The sequence below is a fragment of the Oreochromis aureus genome, linkage group 7, assembly GCF_013358895.1.
Source record: "Oreochromis aureus strain Israel breed Guangdong linkage group 7, ZZ_aureus, whole genome shotgun sequence".
NCBI lineage: Eukaryota > Metazoa > Chordata > Actinopteri > Cichliformes > Cichlidae > Oreochromis > Oreochromis aureus.
Window position 1 is genome coordinate 48920109 of NC_052948.1, and position 23744 is coordinate 48943852.

The window sequence follows — 23744 nt, forward strand, 5'->3', positions numbered from 1 at the left end:
GCAGCGATGTGGTTCAAGTATACCTGCAGTTTTCAGAATACAGGCTGTATGTATTAATGCATCTTGCTCAGTCACAGAAAATTTAAACGGTTCCTTTCTGTTTAAGGTCTTCAAGCCTTGATCTTAAAAGAAGCTTCAACTACAGCACATGCGATGAACCTTTAGAAAACTTTACAAGCTTGCTCATGAGCTCTAGATGTTTATCCTCTAATACAACTGATCTAGGATCTAGGCTGGGATATGGTTACAACGACAAGATGATCATCCCCATCAACCATTTACTTCCAGTTTCTAGGAAGTTTGTCTTAAACAGTGTTTGGAAACTTTAAAAAAAACTGAGCTCAAATAATGAGCCTGACCTGACAAAAAGCTGAATTATGCATTTCTTGGCACTGAAATAAAGTTTGAGTGTATGAGCATATGAATACAAATGAGAACTATTTGCATTGCTGGTCTTTTGAAATTTGAGGGATATACAACTGCAGCAGTTCTTTTTCTGTCACAGTTTTAAATAAATGCTTTAGCTCAATGCTTACATGTAAATGATTAAAGAATACGGCAACTGGGAAAATACAAAAACTCCACATAACAGCAGTACTGTAAAAACAAAAAAGGAGTCAGAGTTAGGTGGAATACTTTATTCTCTGTTCAGAGAAATCTGTACATTTAAAGATCAAGTGCCCTTTGAGGTTTTTTTTTAAGTTCATAGAAAGTATAACTGACACTGAACTATGCAAACATGAAAACAACCAGACCAAAAAGACCACTTTACTCGAAGCTGGAGAGGAAATTCAACACAATTTGTTTGAGCTTGGCATCGGATGCCTCAGAGATTTTGCCATCAGCCCTGCAATGAAGAACAGATTAAGATGTATTGTAACCAATGCATTAAAAATAAAGAATCTGCTATTGCTTTAGAAATGTTAAACTCACTTAATATTTGCCAGCAGGTCCTGGTGCTGGCTCAGTATGTGCTGCAGGAACGCCTTCTCAAACTTGGTGATCTTGCTTGGCTCCATTTTGTCCAAGTGTCCCCTCACACCAGCATAAATGACTGCTACCTGTTCTTCAATAGCCATTGGAGCTGAAAGATGGAAGTTCGTGGGCACAGTAAGTAAGACAACTGCAGAATGGATAAATTCTATTTTTGTTTTTGTTTTTAAATGGATGCTTCATTTTCTATACAAACAGCAAATACTCACAGTACTGTCCCTGCTTAAGCAGCTCAGTCAGACGGACGCCACGGTTCAGCAGCTGCTGAGTGGCAGCATCCAGATCAGAACCAAACTGAGCGAAGGCAGCCACCTCACGGTACTGGGCCAGCTCCAGCTTCATGGTACCAGCCACCTGATGATGGACAGGAAAAAGGAAGTTAATGTGAAAGACTCCCAGCACAAAAATCAGTTGAGAGACTAGAACTAGGCAAGACTGAAAGACCAACCTGTTTCATGGCCCTGGTCTGGGCAGCAGATCCGACACGTGACACAGAAAGACCGACATTGATAGCTGGACGAATACCCTTGTAAAACAGCTCAGTCTCCAAGAAGATCTGTGGGATAAAACATATTTAATGGTGGCTGAGGATCCAAATTAGAATGAGGGAAGGCAACTTACTCACACACTGACCTGTCCATCTGTGATAGAGATGACATTAGTTGGAATGTAGGCTGACACGTCACCAGCCTGTGTCTCAATAACAGGAAGGGCTGTGAGGGAGCCACCGCCGAAGTTGTCGTTCATCTTAGCAGCTCTCTCCAGCAGACGGGAATGCAGGTAGAAAACGTCTCCTGGGTAAGCCTCACGCCCGGGGGGACGACGGAGCAGCAGGGACATCTGACGGTAAGCGACAGCCTGCAGGAAGGCAAGAACCAGACCCCGATTTTAAACACAGTTTTTTACGCTTGTGTTAAAAAACGCTCTGTAGCATGAGACCAAATAAACTCACCTGCTTGGAAAGATCGTCATAGATGATCAGGGCGTGCTTTCCATTGTCTCTGAAGTACTCTCCCATGGAGCAGCCAGAGTAGGGAGCCAAGTACTGCAGTGGAGCAGCATCAGAAGCTGTAGCAGACACCACTATGGTGTACTTCATGGCATCGGCATCAGTGAGCCTCTTCACCAGCTGAGCCACCGTGGACCTCTTCTGGCCAATAGCAACATAAATGCAATAGAGCTTCTTCTTCTCATCAGTCCCATCGTTGAAGCGCTTCTGGTTGATGATTGTGTCAATGGCAATGGCAGTTTTTCTGCAAGACAAATGTGGATACACAAACCACCAGTTCACATTTTTGTGCTTAGAACAGTTTTAGAAGGTCTAACAGTCTAAAAGAAAAATATATACACATTTATTATAAAGAGTGTATTTCTTCACTTTCTAATCCATTATTCATAAACACAATAGAAATCCTAGCTTCCAGCATACAAAAATGACACCTTGTTCACAGTGATGTAAGCTTATGTAGATATATGGAATTATTTTGCACGTTTGGTTTCCCATCTGACAAAAACAATCAGATGCTTCATGAGACAGATCATATCTGCAACGAAACATGAAACAAAGCTGGTAGAACTTAGCCTAATTTGAACTAATGAGTTTAAAATGTCATTCATGAAGTAACAAAAAAAACCTGTCTGTGAAAAAAAATGATGGTTAAGTGCTAAAAAACACAACAACTTATAATAATAGGGTATTTGTGACCCCTTCTTTGGAAGCATCACTTCCACTACTGTAGAAGCACTTAAAAGGCACTGGAAATAACATCAAATACTCTGTCGTATTCAGCTATTCACTTTGAGCCTCTTACCCAGTCTGCCTGTCTCCAATGATGAGCTCACGCTGTCCACGACCTATGGGGACCAAACTGTCCACAGCTTTGATGCCGGTCTGCATGGGCTCCCTCACAGAGATACGGGGGATGATACCAGGAGCTTTCAGTCCCACACGCCTGCGAACCTTGGAGCCCAGGGGGCCCTGTGGAGAAAATGATGTATAAAACCATCAAGTGTACCATCAATCAACTCCACAAAAGCCAAAGGCTAGCAAAATTGGGTGAACAAAAATCTCTTTACACATATTGAAATTTAATTGAAAGTTAATGAACCAACTCCTCAGTTTACTAATAGATTATTAAACAGCAGTTTCAATCATTTATCAAACATACCTAATGCTCTACATTTAAGCATGTGATCATAAACTATAATATTTGAAGTTTCAAGTGCTGTTTGCCTAGAATAAGCAATGACGCAATTAATTTAGAATCTGGAAAAAAAGACTCTCTCAGTTTTCTGACAGGTACCTTTCCATCGATGGCATTTCCAAGAGCGTCCACAACGCGGCCCAGGAGCTCCTCGCCTACAGGCACATCAACGATAGCGCCCGTTCTTTTGACGATGTCGCCCTCTTTGATCAGCTTGTCATTACCAAACACCACGACACCAACGTTGTCAGGCTCCAAGTTCAGAGACATACCCTGGGTAGGAGAACAAAAAACCATTATTACCTTTGTTTGCATTAATTTACCATGCAAAGTACTTCAACAACCACTGTGTATAATAATCCATTTTAAAGGACAGTATGCGGGTTAAGACTAATCAAAACCACATCTTTAACTCCATTTTCTGCCAACAGATCTACTTATTTTCAGAGGTTATTATTTTCAGGAACAACACATTAACCTGGGATTTAAACTTGAGGCAGTGTGCTTACCCAGTGGCTTACAGACATTCTTTGCTGCTAAAGTAAAAATCTATCATTCTCCAAACACCTTTGACTTAAAATGATCTAGAAACTGTTTAAATATTTTTATTCACCCATGGTATTTAAACAAGGTCATTATGTAAGACTTAGATAGTCACCTTAAGACCAGAGGAGAACTCCACCATCTCCTCAGCCTGCACGTTCCTAAGACCGTACACTCTGGCAATACCATCACCAATAGACAGTACGCGACCAGTCTCCTCCAAATCAGAACTGGTATCAGCTCCCATGATCTTCTCCTCCAGAATTGATGAGACCTCAGCAGTACCTGTAATGTATGATAAGTGTTTACAATTCAGGGTTAATAAAGTTCTATGAAACTAATTAACATATATATTGTGAGATCTTTACATAGTGGTTCTTCCTCAAACATTGCTGGGGAGAAATGTTCCAAAATAATTTCATTTCTTGGACTCTAGACTAGAGCTGCCACGATTAGTCGACTAGTCACGATTACGTCGACTATCAAAATCGTCGACGACTGATTTAATAGTCGACGCGTCGTTTGAAGCTTTGTAAGATCACAAAAGACGCAGGAATAAGTAGTAGGATTTAAAAGTGTAATAACGGACTGAAACAGAAGATGGCAGCAGTGCATGTAAAGGATGCCAGCTGCCGTTAAACCCCGAAGAAGAAGAAGCTGTGTCCCAGAATTCATAGTGCGGCCCAGCGCAGTTGTCAACAATGGCGGCAGCTAGTTAGTTTTAATATTACTCTTATTATTCTTTCTGGGTCACAAAATAAACGTTTAACATATTTTCAAGCTGTAAGTTTTACGTCCAATCGATGCATGATCTGATTAGTCGACTAATCGCAAAAATAATCGGTGACTAGTCGACTATCAAAATAATCGTTTGTGGCAGCCCTACTCTAGACTGAAGCAGACTTCCTAAAACACTGACCTGTTTTTTTCTGCAGCCATGGGCTAGAGGTGTGTAGATTCTTGGCTCCTACACAAGCCGCAGCAACATTCTTTGATACCTTTATCACATCAAGAAAGAGCGAAAGAATCAGTTTTATCAAGGCCGGAAAAACAGCAGTTTTCAATCATTAATCATTTAAAAACAGTCTAACCAAATATAAACTGGCAGCTTATTAGGCAAACTAAAATTAAAGCAGTCATGATGTCAATCATGGAATAAATCGTCCCAAATGAACATTATAAAAAAATAATAATGAAACCCCCGTCTTTCATTATTAATTAGATTGTATGATAATTTTTGAGATTTGTTGTGCTGTTAATTTTAAAATGTCTAATGTTTTGTCTATAAAAAGTAGATGATAAACTTAATAAAATCCCCAGCTGCTAGGGAACCTTTCTACCAACCGTCAACTCAACACCAGTTATTGTGAAAATGCCGAAAACACAGCAAAAAATAAGTGAACAAAGTAAAGATTACAGACTGCACTTGTTTTAGGTGTCACTGCCACTGGATTTAAATCACCTACAGCCCCCTGAGTCACAGAGGTGACAGGCAGAAATAAAAAAAAAAAAAAAAGCTACATACAGAATACACATGAACTACTGCACCATGCATTACAGTGTAATTTAATCACAGCAGCTATATTAAAATTTTCATTTTCACAACAAGACTTGGAATTGGTCTGTATATAAAAGGTTTCAGGTCACAGAGTCATAGGACAATCTCAACCGATGATTGGTACAGATCGAGTCTATAATATCCATCCAGAACAGTGAAATGTCTACCATAATGTTGCTTTATGTACTGAAAGAACTGTGCGAAGCTAGCTTGGTAAATACATTTTGCCTAAAGCTGTCATGCAGAAGGGGCCAAACCTGACCTTCAACACCAAGTTACAGCTTTGTCATTTCCACTGACACTCGCCAAGCAGTGCAACACGTGGATCAGCGTTTGCTTTTTTTTTTCATTTATCGACTCCTCAAGTTGGGTTTTGCTGTCTGTCAACTACAAACATGTTAGCAACAGTGACTGGCACTGTGAAGGGCCCAGTGCCCTCCGATGCAAAGACGTGCGCGCGCACAACAGCCGCCATGGTTTTGTGCGAATAAATTCTTGTTTTTCCTCAAAGAAGTGAACAAAAACGTCACATATATAAGTAGAGGTGCTTACCAATCCAGCCCTGCGGGGCAGGTTGCGGGCGAGAGCCGCTGCAACGCGAACCGACAGCATGTTGGTGTCCTACGAGGTCTGTCTTGCTCCTGGAGAGGAGAGAGAAGGATGGCGGACACGGCAGCGAACTGTAGAGAGGTCACCGCGACCCGGAAGTACTTCAAAATAAACCACTCTCCAGACTTTTTTTTAGCTTTTATTTTTTTATTTTATTTCGTTGTATTTCTTCGGGTTCCCTTTAAAAAGTGTGTCGGCAGCTGCATAGATCACAGTAAAATAAAATCATTTGGATATTGACTGTACTTCAGTTTAATTTTTATTTTTTTTTAAAGATGGCTCATGTGGCTCCTCCACAGATTATTAACCTAAGGAATAATGCGGATATAGGGAAAGAGCGAGAGAGAGAGAAAGAGAGCGAGGGGTGGGGGTGACAGAGGATGGTGCTCGGAATAGTGTAAGATGGAGGCAGATGATCCGCTGTGGCGACCCCCTTTGAGAGAAGAAGCCCATAGAAGAAGAAGTACTGATTTCCGAACAATAGGGGGCGCTCGTCTAAGTAGCGCATACCGGAAGTGGCGCACGTAGCTTTGTGAGCGATGGAGACATTTTAAAAAAACATACAGCTAACTGCTAACTGCTAAACAGGGCTCGCGGAGCTGCGAGTCTTCTGCGTCAAAACACATTCAAATTCTTCCAAGTTGTAAATAAGTCAAGTGCATTCAGCGGTGCACAGTTTACATATCACGTATCAGAGAGGTTGCACGTTACTGAAGATGTCGAGTGTGACACTTGGAAAAGAAGAATATAAGTAACTCTGCGGTAAGTTGTAACTAGCCGAGTGCTATTTAAAAGGCTAAGTTGGTTATCGCTTTTGACTGATAGCTGCTGACATTATCCTGCTTGTTACAGCTCTAGCTGGATTCGTAGCGCTTCCATTTTTAGGCTAATGGGAGGCAGCTATCTTGCAACGTGAATATTTTTTCCACGTCTGCCTCTCTCCAAGTTTGGGAAGCTTAAGGTTATGACCGAGGTTAGCTTCACTGTGCAGCTAAAAGGATGTGCTAGTTCCAGCTAGCCCTTGACACAACTAACTGAAGTAATTTATCCGGGAACAAATAAACATCCTGTAGTTTACACGGGTACTTTAATGGGTTTAAACCTTTGTTTAAAAGTGCCGTTTTCGCTGTCTGTGAAACCTAAAACTAAATCAGATGCTTAGCACCAACTAGCAATACCGTTAAAAAGATATTCTGGCCAAATATTGTCCCTCATTTAATGTGTCTGTGTGTTGTTTTATACTTTGAGCAGTAATTGGATTAGAAAGGAAGAAGTATTAAACTATAATATTCCACTTTTATTTATTTTAGTATAGGGTATAGCTTTGATTTACGATTATAGTAATAATTGTTAATTATTCAATGTCCTAAATATTTCCAAATAAATGTTGTAGTAAAGAATTTATATGTCATGCAAGATATTCATTTTAATTTGTGGTGTTTTTTTCATTTAATTCTTTTCTTTAAAAGAATTTAAAAAAAAATTGTTAGTCTTTCAAGTTTGTGCTGTTAATAAAAATCTTGTATACATTTTTATTTAGATTGTTTAACTAAAGTTTCTGATGCTTCATTTCCTCCAGCAGGTGAGGTCCTGTCCAGGGACATTGGTCCATGCTTGTTGGACCTTTGGCCGCTGGGCTCAATTAGCATGAAGATGGCTGACTCAGAAAAGACAGAAGAATTTGTAGATGCTGAGTGCCCCTCAGAGTGCCTTGATGAAGCTCAATCAGCCACAGCTTCTGTTCAAGCAGAGCAGGATGAGCATCTGAAAACAGAAACCACTACCAGTACCAGTTCACCCCCAAGGGAAAAGGAGGCTGACAGCCCCTTGCATACAGAGGGTGAGCAGAGTCTCCTGTCCATGCCATGCTTGATGAAGGAGCTTCGCAGAGACTCACCAGAGTCTCAGCATGCCTCAACAGGAAGTGACAAACCCGTGTCTCGTCATATCTACGAGAGTGACTCCTCGAACCCCTGCATGCTCTCGCCTTCATCCAGTGGCCACCTGGCTGACTCTGATACACTCTCCTCAGGGGAAGAAGGTGCTGCTCCTCCCATAGGAGAAAAGGAAGAGGGCAGCATGGAAGCTACAGGTGATCCTGGGCAGGCAGGAGGAATGCAAGCATCTGCCACAGTTGCCGGGGGGAGGAAGTCTCGACGGTCACGTTCAGAGAGTGAGGTGCCTCCAAATACGATGGCTGCAAAGAAGAACCGCTGCCAGCCCACCGTGATAGCAGCCGCAGGAGGCCAGGAAAAACAAACCAATGGCAAGTTTTCAAAAGTGAAAGGTCACCGCAGTCAGAAACACAAGGAGCGCATGCGCCTGCTGAGGCAAAAACGAGAGGCAGCAGCACGGAAGAAGTACAACCTGCTGCAGGACAGCAGTACGAGTGACAGCGAGCTCACTTGTGACTCCAGCACCAGCTCCTCCGAGGATGAGGATGATGACACCTCAGGGGGTAGCAAGACAATCAAGACAGATATTCCAGGTAATAACCGATGTTTACAACGCATGCTTAAGAGCTCAGTACTACTACCATCACTGTCCACTAGCAGCCACTTAGTATTTCATGTAAATCTCTGACTCACATTGCAGACTAGTACTGATTTACAACATAAGAAAGTATTGACTACTGATCAGTTAGACATAACAGAGTCTGCCTGCATGAGTAAAAAAAAATTGTCAACCAAATCATTAAACTGATTCAAGAACTGTACGAATCCTTCCTAACATCAAATCAATAACAGGGCTGCTTTGTTTGTTTTGTCATTTTCTTTCCTTAGTTATTTTCCCATCCATGTCTATATTCATTCAAGTTGTCTTTAGATGTATACAGTATATGTTTAGAGGACCAGCACCTAGTCATAATACAGCATTACCCCTTTCAGACATATGCTGTTTTTAGTCAGACAGACATCATCTTAGAATGCATTGGCTGGACAATCATCCTGTTCACTTTTGTCTAGAAGTCTCAACAGAGCGTCACTCTTACAGGCTGAAGCTGCTGTAGGTTCAACCTGCATTTGGATATCACCTTCAGTATTACACAAGTCTAAAATATATGCAGTTGCATTAATGAAATTGCAACTTTGCACGTCTCTGTTAGCATTTGTCTTGGTAAGACATCCATCATGAAGAATTTTCATTTTTTCCAACCCAGAATAAAGCTCACTCGCTCTCTCACAGCCTATATGCTGTATTTGGGAGCCACTACAGCAAACACTCACACATACAGAACCTGGTCCTTGTGATGATGAAAGAGGAAACCAAGTCTTCAAAAAATGAGATTACACTTCTTCAGAGTTGAAAGTATCCTTGTCACTTTGTTTGGCACTTTATAAACCAACAGTGTATATAAAATTGTATTTAAAGCTTAAAGTAAACTAAAGATCATTTAAAAAATGGTCTCAATATAGTTTCATCACCTGATTATTCTTCTTTGGTTCTTTGGTGGTAGGTCAAAACGTCTTTGGAAGCCCTCTTTCTTTTTTTTTTAATTGGCTGGAGAAATCCTGCAAATAAGACGCACATAGCATGGGTCTCCCCATCACTGTTATATCAATGAAGCTTTAAACAACTAAGCAACATTAATAATATAATTAACAATTTCGACTCTGGCTAAAAGCCACAGACCGAGCAGCAGGTATATTCTTGCCTCAACGTCCACCTTTGTTGTAGCGTTCATGTCACATATTAATCGCGTCGTTCACACACACACATTAAGAGGTACTACATTGTAATGGAAAACCAGTCGATCAGAGTCGAGTCCTGGCAAGTCGATCTGAGTACGTATTGATGGAAAAGGGTCTTATGAATGACAACCAACACTAGAACAGAATGGTAAAGCAAGCAATCTGACATATCCCATGTCTGAAAGAGACTTAAACATTGTCATGAAACTCTTTCTTGCTGATGACTTGATACGGGAGTCTAATCAACATTGTCCAGTTCAGAGTGGTTAAAAAGAGTTGAGTTAATGTAACCTTCACTGTGAGTTCTGCAGTTCAACAAGTCAGCCATTAATATACACAGCCTTTGCTCTAAATAGACATACTATGATCTCGCTGAGTTGCAAGACTCTGCAGCCACTACTGGTGTCAGTAAGCTCTAGAAATACTGGCTTATACATGAGTAAAGACATAAAATCCGATGTCTAATGTTCTGTTTCATTAGATTGCCTAACCTCGTAAGTAATTAGTCTGTTCTGTTAGAGTGAGTTTACCAAGTATTTCATTCACATGAAAACTGTTGGGCATTTAGTATTGCATTTCCTGCATTTCTGTCCTTACTAAATATGCTTTAATGTTTCAGTATTCTTTTTGTCCTGACCCATCACACACTTCACTCCTCCTACAGTGAATCATGTTAGAAATGTAGTTGGGTGTTTTCCTATACTCTAAATGATTTTGTAACACCTTAGATGAGCCCATGAGTTCTTGTGTCATCCAGTTGAAAGTCTAAATGCATACAAATATATACAAATCTAATTGAGAATGGCTTTTTGCTAAACTGTGGGCCAGAGGTGTCTACCTGGAATAAACACTCATTGGCAAACGCTGATTGTAACGCCTGCATGCACGTTAGACCCCGTGAGTTTGCTTACGTGTTGTAGAAATCTCTTGGGTGAGTTGAATTCTCCAGAAGTAGGTCCTATCAGGCTGGTGTTTAAAGGTCTGCCAATGGAAGAGAAGCACTCGGTTTACTGTTGGATGATCTTTTGATCGTGATTGTGTTCTTTAGTATGTAACTTGTTGTATTTTATTATCATTTTTACATTAAAATCAAATTTTAGTTTCTTGTGTTTCATAGATGATCCTTAATAAATTGTTTTTGTTTATATGTAGCAGCATTAGTAAAGGTACTTTGGCTTATATAAAGTCTATCTCTTAGTTATGTCTGCTGCTTTTGCAGCGCAGATTTGAAGTTATTTTGCTTTGGGTGGTTGCATTTACTTTAAAATCTTACACGTTTTCCAAATCACTCGATCAGTCACCCCAGACCACCAATTATCTTCCTTCAGGGATCTGTAGGACATGAAATGTTTTCAGCCATTTTTACATCCCGCACACAGATTTGAGTGCTACAACTGCATGATGTAGTCCATCAGCATGAAAAGAGTCGATCTGCACGTTACCTGAAACAAACTGTCATTTTCTCTGTAATGCAAAAGTCCACCTCCGAAGCATGAAAGTGCTACTGTATTTTCTTATGGCTTGGCCTCAATGTCTTTAAAGCTGGCTTCAGACGTGCTTCGGAGAGATCCAGAGTGGGATCCCAGATTCATGGGTTACTGGACAGCGGCTCGTGGGACAGGAACGGCATCGGCAGCGTTCTGGAGGAGGCCATGACGCGCTTTGCTGTGATGCAGCGTCAGACTGAGGAGCGCTTCCGCGTCTGGATGGAAAAGCTTGCACACCTCGACTCGGACAACGATTCTTCCAAGCGCTCGAGTGACGGCCCAGAAGGGCAGCAGCAGCCCTCACAGGGGGCACGACCTTCCCCCCCAAGCTCGTTTTTGCCATCTTCAGAGTCTGCAGAGACTATGGCTGCCTACATGTTGGCACGAGAGAACAACAGTCTCACCCACACCCCTATAAACAACAACAACAACATCCACCCTGAAGTTGTCACTCAGAATGGAAATCTAGGTGTTCCAGACCCTGGTCTCTTGAATGTTTAGATTTCACTTCTGCTTCACCCCTCGCAGTTTCTTACTTTGATCTCGGCAAGTGTAGAGTTAGTTAATGCAGAAAGCAATGGGGTATACCCGTTCAAGGATGTGAGGGCACTAAACAGAAACGCCACCAGCAGCAGCAGCTGGGCCTGAACTGGTCATTTGAACTTGACTCTGTGCAGACCAGGGGCCCGTGCTATGAAGCAGGTTTAACATGTCTTCTTTATATGGCTTTATTAAGCCTAGCAAAAACAGTCACAAGGAGTCTGGTTATCGGTTGGGTTTTTTTGTTTGTTTGTTTGTTTGTTTGTTCTTAATTAAACCCAGCTATGAGCATTTTCGCATAACATGCGTGGTGGTGGCACCAGATGACCAACTGCAAAGACTATGGGACTATAGCCACTTAAAGTCAGAACAAACAGTAATCCTGATATGAAGAAAATTAAAGCCAGGAGGAAAAATTGGCATAAAGTTGCATTTTGTGTGAATGTGCAATTTACTAAAAGGCCCATTAGTGATGATGGTCCATCACTGACAAAAAAGAAAATATGACTAGAATTACAATGATGTATTTCTTCCAATTCATGTGTTGCCTGTGGTTGTTTATTTAGATAATTTTAGCTCTGTTGTTTCAGCTACAACCCAGGTAATGTTAAATGGAGTGACATCAGATAAAATATTTTTTTTAATTCTTGCAAATTTTATAAGGTCAAAAGCACTGGAATTTAATCAGTTAAAGAGTCTTGATTTAGCATTATATTGCTATAAAAAGACATATGGAAAGAAGAAATGGGCTCAAATGCTCACAGGCATAAGTGATATAAAACCCACTCAGTACATGTGCTGTAAAGCCCAAAGGATCTTCACAAAAGACAACCAATTGGTCAGTAGTTGGTGCTTTATATAGGTTCGTCTGTTATGTTGAACATGACCTACTCAGGAGGTCGTGTATTTTGGTGTGGTCTAATGTGGCAATGTACCCGCAGAAAGAACTGAATTTGGAAGCGGGGGAACCCTGAAAACCTGAAGTTATTCCACTAGCTTGGAATCCTGCTTTGTAGCACGGGGCTGAGGCTCAGCATGTGTGCTGGCACTGAATCACTGTGAGATTTGACACTGAGAAAAATTCAACTCACCTATTTGATTTCTGCAGCATCTGTGACACGGAAACATGGCTTCTCAATAGACTGAGTCAGGGCTCTTATTGTATTGCTTTGCTTTCTTTCTTTCATTTTTTTTCAGCACCAGCTGAATACCCTCTTTGACACAGAGTAACTGTTTTATTTCTTTCATTCAGCATATGAACTATAATGATGGGTAGCCATCATTGCAGTGTTAAGTGGGGTGCTGCTGTGTAATAGCATGTGCCTTGTCATTCCGAACTCATCCTGGGAATGATGGGTAAAGCATTATAGTGCTGTTTCCTTAAGAATCAGGTTTACCACTGCATACCCCCCGTTTGTCTTGAACTGTTGGCACTTTGCTTGTAAACGGTTCAGGAGAATCTTGTGACAACCTTTATTTTGGTGGCATAGCTTTACTAACAGAACATTTAAACATAGATATGCCTATAAATATAAACACAATATACTAACACACACAATTTCTTGCTTTTTAAAAAATCTATATTAAGGATTAGACGTGTTTACATTTTTAAATAAAGGCCTTTCTGTTACATTTGCTGCTGGCGCTGCATTTGCGCAGTAACATGAAACGAGTGATTGAGGAATTTGAAAAAGAAAACTCCTCGTGGTTATTTTAGTAGCTTAGGTGTAGATTTTGAACATCATATAAGGCATGGGTTCTTTTGTTGTGGCTATTGGCTGCATTGGCATATTATAGTAATGGGTATTTGTCTACTTCAATTTTTGTTTGCACCGGTCTGCCAGTTTATCCAGTGTCCCCACCTGGCACTGCGTATTCGCATCTTGACTTTAAACTGAAAACCCAGGCATCAAACGTGCAGATATAGAGCAGTAATACAGCTGCAGTATGGTGCATGGCAATGTTTACGGATTTTTTTCTAATTAAAAAAGAAAAAAAGTCGGATCTATGTGATCAAGTGGCCTTCTGGTTCACATCCTGTGGTCTTTGAAAGGGGGGAGGAAACAATCCTCCTTGAACCCCCCTCCCCCCCACACTGTTTTCACTGATGTAGATGACCATTTGGGTCTTATTTCTAAACACTGCTAACAACCATCACAGAGACTGATGAAGGAATCTTTGGCCTGATCATATTTAAAGTTAAGATGTTAAAAAGTGTTCTCTATATGTGTATATGTAGCCCTATGACTGTCATTTTTACAGAGCCTAAAGCTAAGCGACGTGTTTCCCCCACCTGTTTGCATGCGAGTATATTAGTATATAGAATGTGCAAGGCCAAATTAGTTTACATCAGCAGCACGTGTGCAAGCTATAGCTTTTCCTTATGCTGATAAATGGTGACTGATGGGACATTTTATCTCTATATTTTTTTCCCTTTTGATTGTTTTCCCTTGACCTAACGGTTTCATATTGTGTGAATATTGCTTGTTTTGTAATGCATAATTCCTTTTCCATTACGGATTTAAATAGATCCAGCGTCAGCTCTCCTGTACTCCTTAAAACTAGAATGACTTTTAAATCAACAGTTTTGTCAGCACAGTAACGAGAGCCTGTGCATGAAATCAAAATGTGCATTAAAAACAACAGCAAGGACAGTCCATTGTTTACCAAAGACACTAACCTGGTCTACATTAGTGCTTTTCTATCTCTAATACATGGCCTTTATATTGGCAAGTGCTTGGTTTCTTTGGTAACCCTAGTATCTACCTATATCAGCTATTCATAGGCAGTGTTCTCTCACAGTACCTGCTGTCCATACAAAACCCCTCTCACACACCCACAGATGTCTGGATAGCAGAGTGTGTGTCTGTCTGTGTCTGTCTCTCTCTCCCTCTCTCTCTCTCTTAGGGACTCCTTTTTACAGGGTAGAACGAAGATATGTGCTCCCGCTCTTCCAGTTACACTCCTGTTGTTTGGCTTTGTTTTGTTTTGTTTTTTTGATTATCCCCACTACATTTCATTCACTGAGTAAGATTATTTTGAAATGTGTTTTGTAACGACTGTACTCGAGTGTAGTTTTTATGTGAATGGCTGTTATTTTAAAAAGCAATAAATGGAAAGAACAAAAGGTTTGTTGATGTGCTTCAAATACAACCATCATTTATAAGAGTGCCATTTGCATGGCTTTAAAAACCCATAATGTTGTATAATGCATTATTGTTTTATTTTAGAGTTAATGTAGACCTTTACTTCAGGGGAAATGGGGGACCAGTGGGGGTTTTCTTGTGTCTATTGTAGATGCTAAGACTTAGCGGGTCTGTGGAAGCAGTGTCCAGTCTCTCATTCAAACAGAAGTCGCACTATTCCCAGGCATGATTTGAATAATGAAGTGTTTTCTTTGTTCTCTGCAGACGGGCCTCCAGTAGTGGGTCACTATGATATTTCAGACACTGATTCTAACCACGAGAGTATGAATGTGGAGGCAGTCCGGCCCACGGTGATAAAGCATGAGCTAAAAACACACAGAGGCCAGGATATGGCAGCTCACTCTGGGTGTATAAGAGCTCTGAGCTCTACCTCAGGTCAGTTACAAACCCGGTATAATAAATTCCAATCCTCTCAGTGAAGGCAGGACATTTTAAAGGCATGGGTTGTCATCAGTAAGCTGAAATGTGCCGTGTGGCAGGAAGCGGTCTTATTAATCTCAGCAAGACACTTTTGAAGCACTCTTTATCCCACACACCGCCAGCTGGCATTTGATGTTACTAAAAGTCTTGACCTTTTTGCAGCCGACAGAACATGAATATAAAGGCAGCCATCTAATGTGTCACTCCATGCTGTCCAGTCAGTTTTACAAACACCACTGTCAGCTTCATCTCTGTTTTGTGTTGGGGTTTTGTCTTTTTTGTGTGTCTGTGTCAAAGCAGCTGCTGTCTTCATGTGTCAGCGAGGTCTGAAGCGCTCTACTGCTTCGGCCCTCCTCACAAAGCATGACTGTGTTCCTCTACATTTGTTTCAGGCCACATGGAGGCAGAGCTGTCGCACAAGGAGAGCTCTCAGCACAAGGGCCAGATTAACATTGTTTCCTCTGACAGTGAGGTGGAAATAGTCGGAGTGCAAGAAAAAGCACGGTAAAGACTTTCAGTGGGGAAACTAACTGTAAAATTCTACTGTTACTGCCCACCCCTCCACTGAATTCAACTTTTTACTTTTTATTTTTTACTTTTTTTTTTCTTTCCTTTTCAAATCTAGATGCGCCCATCCTTGCGGGGGGGTCATAAAGAGTTTGTCCTCCTGGAAAGAAAACTCAGGGGAGCAGTTAAACAGCACAAATCAATCACAGCTCTGGACTACTGTTTCCCCTCAGCCCAACTGGGTGTCCCCTCCTGAAGTGGTGGACCTCACGCTGGACGAGGACGCCGGACACAAATACCTACTTTAAAAAAAAAAACACCAACAAAAAAAAAAACCCCAACGTATACACTGAAGACTTTTTTTCCCTACACATCTCTTCCTCCAACTGCTCCTCATCCATCTTGCCTCTCCTCCACGTTAAAGCTAAACTGAATCCTTTCTAGAGTTGTGGCCTCGCCTGTAACCGCTTGTGGACTCTTCCTGCTCCAGAGCACTCTTTTGTTTTTAACTTTACTGTTGAACAATCATGTATCAAAGCCATTCAACTGGTGTGATTCCCTGACCTTGGCTTGTCAGCTATGAATTTTAGCTGCATCTAAATGGCACAGCACCTCAAGTGAAGGTGGAAATGTACAAGAACGATTTACCTGGTAATGATAGCAATATCTTCCCTTCATTTAATACCTCAGTTACCCTTCAAACCCAGATATAGGCAGTGTGTCATGTGCTTGCAAGCCGTATAGTGAACATTTCAAGTTGCTGCTTTAGAGCAGGTCAGTATCACGACATGGCTGTGAACCTGCTTCACTACAGACTTTGAATGGAATGTTTTCAGAATTGATTCGGCTTTTTTTTCTTTTTTCTTTTTTTTAAATCTGCAGCCACCTGAGGTCAGAAAAGAATGGCAGCTTGTACACTTTCTGTTGTACAGTAGACCATAGATAAATGACAAAGTTTACTTTGTACCTGTCAAGGGTAACTTTCTATTTTTTTTCCCCTCATTTTCAAAGGTCTTGCCACTGGACTTGCATTTAGATCCGTCTGCCTTTGTAGATTGTTTTACTATACGGTGTACAACCCATGCTCTGATGCTGTCAGTGAGTGCTTTGGTTCATTTGAAAAGAAGTATCGGATATTTAGGGAAACTTTCACTATTTTTAGAGAGTTAGATGAGAAGACTGGTAACAGAAATCTATTTAAAAAATAAAGCAGTTTAGGGCTAGGTGGATGTGGTTCTTGAGGTAGAGTGGTAAATGGACTGTATTTATCGCTCTTTTACCTTCACCCACATTCATACAAGCACTTTCTTTTCTGTCCATGCCTAAGCACTCGCACATGCATGCATTAATGGGAACTCGGGGTTCAATATCTTGTCCAAGGATCCTTCGACATGAAGAAGAGCCAGCGATTGGATCACTGACCGTCCAATCAGTAGAGGACCTTTAATCTTCAGAGCCACACAGAGAGTGAGGCATCCCATAATTGGAGAGTGGGGTTTTTGGATTTCCTAGCTCCATCTATCCACATGTCAAAAGGGTCATAATTTTGAACTCCAGAATCTTCCCATTAATGTGTAATCTGCATCTGACTGTGTGATAGTGCTGGATGAATGTTTGTGTGAATGGGTGTTTTAGGTGGGTGACAAAAAATAAAAACTAAAACTGCAGTCCATTTATATTCGCTCGACAGAAATCAGGGAAACACTCTCTCCAAGAGCCACATAGTAGTTCCTTTGCATTTACTAATTAACACATGGTATATCAGTATGACTAGTAAAAAAAACTTTTTTAAAATGCTGTTACATGCTGTAGTGTGAAACCCAGGACACTGCGTACAAATTGGTTTTTGACTGACGAGTCATTAACAGTTATCCTCCTTTTATACTCCTTATGTAAACCATAAATTACAAAATGAGCTTCATGTTTCATTCTGTATGACCTGAAACTAGTGATGGAGCCCATGAAGTCATCAGGGAAGTGTTTAGTGAGGTTACAGAGCAAGCAGGTTGACGGCTGTTTTCCGATAGGCTCACGCACAACCAGAAGTCTTTTTGCAGCCAGAGGAGTCACCTGCTGTTGGCTGTTAAAAAGAATAGAGATTGACAGACCATGTGACTTTCGCAGGTTTAAGACACTTGGGAGTTGGTTTCTCCACCTTTAGTATGGTCAGAAATAAATAGGTCAAGTAGATGGACACAAGCGTGCTTGCAGTTTCCGCTGTCTCTATTCTTTCTACTAAGCTAACTGGCCTCTAGCTTCACACAGTCAGGTTATCGATCTTCTCATCTAATGTTTACTCATCACCAGAATGCCAATAAACATTTCTGAAGAAGTCACTTGATTTAACATTTCAGTTTTTGTTTGTTGCCACTATATTACAGAAACAAAACTTTATTTTTGGTTGGGGCTGTCTTGTTTTTTGGGCCCTCCACAAGAATCCAAGTTTGTCATGTGACACCTGGGGAAAATTAATTGCACACCTGTGATTTGAAGTCTGGGAAGAAAATAAGCAAAAAAAAAAAGACCAAGCTACAAAACACTATGACAGTGCTGTTTTTGTTTTTGAAGATGCATTGGAAGCCACACTTTTGTTACAGTGTCCGAGTGTCCAAGGGCAACTTTAATTATCAGTGAATGTATGTCCTTGCCGTGCTGGCTGGTTGTACTTATTGTTTGCATGCTTATCTTGAATGGATGCAAACTCCTTTAAAACTCTGGGGACCCCTTTATAATAACTGAGGAAATGTATCTTCCAATGAATACTGCAAAGCAAGATGGCCTGAATGCCTTGAAATGTGCACTATTTTCTTTTAGAAAGGTTTAAAGCTTATTCTTTTACCTTACAAAGCAGTGGATTTTGCTATCGCAACAATAAATATTTTAATAATAGATGTGAATTTCACAAACACACATATATCTATACATATATATCTATAGAAAAAGAGTAAAAGTGATGTTGAGTTTATGCCCCATGTGTGAGTTATGGGGCATTTATAGATGAGATGATTACTGTATAAACTGTTTTCTGTTTTTCTTTTTGTTTTTCAACCCTGATTCTCAGGGCCTGCTTGCTCTCTTTCCTGCTGTCTTCTTTTGTCCTCATGCAGTACTGCAGCCACGCTGGCTAAAAAAAAAATGTAATCAACAACTTAACAGGCTATTTTAACACATTTCTTGTAGTTGCATATTTAATAACATATACTTTCCTAAGTGACGCTTGATAATTATAGATTTATTTTAACTTCTGCTGGTCACAGAAAGGGAAAATTTGAATTATCTAAACCAAAGTCTATATGGAGCTTATGTTCTCAGTTTATTTCCCAATTTATTCTTAGAAATTTGCTATGTGAATCTGAATCTCTTCATTTGGAAGTCAGTGAATTTGCTGTGAAAAGATCGAATATAGTTACAAATTGAATATATTGTTGAATATATATTTTGTTTTACTTGGCCAGTTTTTTCTGTTATAAACAGCTACCACTGTAAGAACTCTGTACCAGAACACTTCAGCTTGCAAAAACCATTTTGCTGTTTTTCTGTGGGACTATTATGAAACGCTAGTGAGGCATCACTTGTGTCTTTAGTGATATAAGTGTGGTAGAAACCAGGGCAGTGATGCTGGTTGCACATAGCATGTTTGGTGGCATCTTTCATCCTCAGCTCCGATGTTATCGTCATTACCGTTATTTCAGCCTCGCTCTTCTGTTTTTGTTCTGTTTTGCTGTCAGTATTTTAACTTAACAGAAGTGTTTATTTTGTTGCTTCTGCAAGTCCCTGACTTCCTTGAAATTATGTCTGTAGAACAAAAAGAAACTATTTTAAAACTAAATAAACGGACCGTTATTTAATGAGCTCTTGTCAAGTCATTTATTTCTGTGTTTTACAAGCATATATTTGCAGTCTTTGCTCGTGTGCTGTGACTGGTGTCAAGATTTTGCTGGGGAAATTGGCAAGAGGGGGATTGAATGAATGCAAAATTGGCTGCCTTTTCTGGCAGACCAAAGTGGTGTAATTAATCTGAGACGAAGATGGTGACATGCTTCAGCCTTTCAGGTATGTTTACAACTTTAGCATAAAGTGCAATTTGAATTTCACTTTTAACAGTTCACCCTCAAAATTTAAATCATGTCATTACAAGACTGATAAATGGATCTGAATTCTTGCTTACTGTGAGTGTTGTTTGAGTATGTTCTTATCTGTAGAGTCCTGTGCACAGGTCTCGAGTCAACCCTCATTCCTTTTACATTTTCATGATGAAATATAACTATAAGGTAAGAGGGAACAATATAAGTGAGTTACTGAAACATGTGCAAACATGAAAAGACAGTATATAAGACAAAAATAGTTTGTACAGTTCTAATAGCTTGAAATTAATATTTGGTATGGCCGCCATTATATTTCAACACAGCCAGGAATACTTCACCAGGCTTCTTGAAGGACATTCAAAGCTCTCTTTGGATGTTGGCTGCCTTTTGTTCTGCTCTCAGTCAAGATGATCCCACACTGCTTCAATAATGTTGAGGTCCAAGCTCTGGGGAGGCCAATCCATGACTCCATCGTGTTTTACAGATGACTGTTGACACTCACTGTTGTACCTCTACCCTGACGTCCTTGGTACATATTCATGATAATAAGACGTGTTGCCACTGGTTTTCAGTCCAGTTCTTGTGTAATTTGGCATACCTCAACATACCTTTCTCTTCCTTAAGAATAACTCCTTGATAGCGACCCCATTAAGACCATTTATGATTCAGTGAACATTAGATAGATGAAGGCCCAGATGAATGTCTCCATCTTACTTCTAAAGGACATGACGTTCAGATGCTGCTCATCTGCTGTAGATTTTTTTTGGGGGGGGGGCCTGCTGCTTCTTCTTTTGTACTCCACTTGTGGAGCTTCCTCAATTTTTTTAGGGAGACACTGCACACCACACCAACATGTGCCAAGTTTTAAGCTAATATCTTTTTGGAAATGGCCTTGTTAGTGCGCATGTCAAGCTGACATTTTTCCTATATGCAAATAAAGAAATGGGAACAAGTTATGTGTTTACAACTTCAAGTTCTTTCTAAGTTGTGTACCACAAAACTGGTTCAACAACAACACTAGTTCAACCTTCGAGTTAAGTATCCTTTATTGTGTTTGAATGATTGATAGGTAAGTGTTAAGTGACTTAACAAACAAACAAAATGGTTAGGTACAAGGCCTGGATTGAAAATGAGTGAAAAAGCAGCCAATGTCCACAAGAAAACTTTAACAGATCTTCAGAAGCCTGGAGAACTATTGCTCAAGATCACTTTTAAAAGAAATTACAAGAGTCTGGTTCCTTGGAAACAAAATATTTAAAGAAATGAGGGTGTCACAAGACTTAGTACTGTATAACTGGCACCATAGGTATAGCACTTAACAAGATGTCTCATTGTTTATTTTATTCTGTGGCCAAGCAGTCTAGACGACTGCTTCACTGTGAACAATGCAGGTTCACCCTCACCCACCAAAGTAGCATGCCAGGTCAGAGGTCACCCTGTGACACCTGCCACTAGGGGGACATATGGAGTTCACATGAAGAAGACAATGAGGGAGTGGAGCAATGCAGTCTGCGGGGCCCTTTAACGAAAAACTAAAGCCCTTTAGCCAGCTCTTCTCACCCTCGGGGCAGAACATCAGCTGTATGCTAATTTTCACAGGGCAGCGGTGGCCTCACAGAGCAGTGAATGTGCTGGCTCACTCTCAAAGCCAGAAATGATTGCGCTTCATCTTGCAGATGTCCTTTTACACTAAACGATGCCACTTAGAATTTTTGTGTTGTACATGTTTTGTTCCAAGTTATCTCCAGTTTCTTCAAAATGGCATTTCAGTTGTTCAATCCTCGCTCTGCCCACCTCCAGAGGGCTTTCTAAAAATAAAGAGTGGAAATAAGTCTCATTTCCGGTGAGGACACATAATTTTTACATCAGGTTCTGCTGAAAGAGAGCTCAGCTGCTGTTTCTGTTAATACGTTAACTATTGCCAGCTATCCTGATAAATGCTTGTGTTCAAATTTACATAAATGTGTGGAATAAAGTGGCAGTTTTGATGTGTGAAATTGATTGCAGCAGTGATAGTAAAGCATCGTGAAAGGCTCTTTGTGTTTCACAGCAGGCTTAAGGCATTAGATGACGGGAACTGGAGGACATATGGGACTAAGAGTTTTGTGACCCCCTCAGCCTCCACAGGCCCATCTGTTCCTTCATCCTTCAGGCTTAACACTACAGGCAGTGAGGTTTTTGGGACACAGGCCCCTTTTTTCACAAGTTCTGCTGTACGACAAATCTGGCCGACATATACTCACGAATATTCAAAGAGTTAAGTATTACTTGAACTGTATCGGATCATCAAGAAGATCATTCAGCAACATTTTCCTGATGATCGTGTCTGATGGGTGCTATTCACTGACAAGGGTCAAGGCAAATGATCTCCCCAAGTCTTTTCCTTTTATCTTTCCTTTTTCAATTCTGTTTATAAGGGAGTTCAGTTGCATATGTGTGGCTTCAGAGCATATGCATAACCATTGGCTGCCTTATAGGTAGGCTTGGGCCCAACCAATCACAGCACTTAAATCCAATCTAAAAAGCAAAAACAGTAAATACCTATTTTTTCACTTTTGTGTAAGACAACCTGTGCTGTTTTCCTTGTCAGGCAGTGAATATTTGTCTGTCACAAATCACCCCTGTTGGCACTTAAACATTAAAGCAAGTTACATCCTTCCTCTCTGCCATACTTGTTTCAGTGTTGACAAAGACTGACATTTTTCATGATTTCACTGAAAGCTGGTCTGATGAAATTGGACAATAAAGTAATTTGTTTGTTTTTGTTTGTTTTTTACTAGAAGTTACCATATTGAAGCTAATGGTGTTTGCAGTTTTAAATTTCCTTAATTTTTCAGCCCTGGAAGTTCTCACTTTTACTAACTTAACTTTGAATGATTCTTTAAATGAACTGACACCTGTTAAGCTTTTTGGGTAATATAGGCAAGAGGCTTTGACAAGGTTGGAAAAGTGCAAGTGAAAAAAACAACTGTGTCTGCCTTATCTATTTTTTGCAAGCTGCCCATTATGAGTCCTGCAATACATGTATGCTGCTGAATCCAGTGTAATTTTCATAATGCTATTTTCTCTTCCCTTTTCAAGCCAACCATAAGATAAGATAAGATAAGATAAGATAAGATAAGATAAGATAAGATAAGATAAGATAAGATAAGATAAGATGACCTTTATTAGTCCCACAGGTGGGAAATTTGTTTTGTTACAGCAAAAGTGCAAAGTTATGTAGCAGAAATTAGAAAACTCTGGAATGCAATAAAATACAATAAAATAAAATAAAATACTATATACAATAGAATAAAATAGAAATACAAATACTATATACAACTGAGTAGGAAAATACAAAAATACAACTTCGTCAGAAGAAGAATTGCACAAGAATTGCACATATAGCAGTCTTATTGCACATGTGTGGGTTTGTGTGTTTGATCAGCTGCAAAAGTCTTTATTGTGGAGTCTGACAGCAGTGGGGAGGAAAGACCTGCGAAATCTCTCTGTCCCACACCGTGGGTGCCGCAGTCTCCCACTGAAGGAGCTGCATACCTGAAGCATCAAGAGTAACGCTACTGAGAAGACCCTTCAGAGTGTTAAATATATTCACATTTGTACTCTCAAATATTATTTTACCCATGGTCCATGTACATATGATTTTCCTTATTATGAGCATCACTGACACCTATCTTGCCATCCTCTTAGATCCTTTAAATAGAAACCTTTTCATACTTTTCAGGGCACATCTCATATAAATCCCTGCATAGTTCAATTCACTATACCCTATCTGCAATACATGAAAGCAACTTTGCACTTAAAAATGTAAATGTACTAAATAAATGATAAATCCACTACATTGCAATGCAATATTTATGCCTTACATGTAATGAAGGTAATGTATATAGCAGAATCATC

The 23744-nt window shown here is 40.2% G+C and overlaps 2 protein-coding genes across 6 annotated transcripts; one reads left to right on the forward strand and one right to left on the reverse strand.

Moving 5' to 3' along the window:
• Window positions 1-623: 623 nt before the first annotated feature.
• atp5fa1 (ATP synthase F1 subunit alpha) lies at window positions 624-5990 on the reverse strand. Of its 2 annotated transcripts, none has more exons than XM_031754523.2 (11): window positions 5851-5990; window positions 4660-4738; window positions 3856-4025; window positions 3297-3470; window positions 2805-2971; window positions 1946-2246; window positions 1627-1851; window positions 1442-1549; window positions 1203-1347; window positions 934-1084; window positions 624-847 (listed from the first exon to the last, which is right to left on the reverse strand). In XM_031754523.2, the coding sequence occupies exons 1-11, from the start codon at window positions 5908-5910 to the stop codon at window positions 769-771; spliced, it is 1659 nt and encodes a 552-aa protein (XP_031610383.1). In that variant the 5' UTR covers window positions 5911-5990; the 3' UTR covers window positions 624-768. The 2 variants fall into 2 exon arrangements, with proteins under 2 accessions (XP_031610383.1, XP_031610384.1); XM_031754524.2 differs by having other exon boundaries at window positions 3856-4029; window positions 4663-4738; window positions 5851-5897.
• A 251-nt stretch (window positions 5991-6241) lies between these two features.
• Window positions 6242-19610, forward strand: c7h18orf25 (chromosome 7 C18orf25 homolog). Of its 4 annotated transcripts, none has more exons than XM_031754595.2 (5): window positions 6242-6669; window positions 7490-8395; window positions 15037-15207; window positions 15645-15756; window positions 15878-19610. In XM_031754595.2, the coding sequence occupies exons 2-5, from the start codon at window positions 7555-7557 to the stop codon at window positions 16065-16067; spliced, it is 1314 nt and encodes a 437-aa protein (XP_031610455.1). In that variant the 5' UTR covers window positions 6242-6669; window positions 7490-7554; the 3' UTR covers window positions 16068-19610. The 4 variants fall into 4 exon arrangements, with proteins under 4 accessions (XP_031610455.1, XP_031610454.1, XP_031610458.1 ...); XM_031754594.2 differs by having other exon boundaries at window positions 6243-6669; window positions 7487-8395; XM_031754598.2 differs by lacking the exon at window positions 15037-15207 and having other exon boundaries at window positions 6246-6669; window positions 7487-8395.
• The last annotated feature ends 4134 nt before the right edge of the window (window positions 19611-23744 follow it).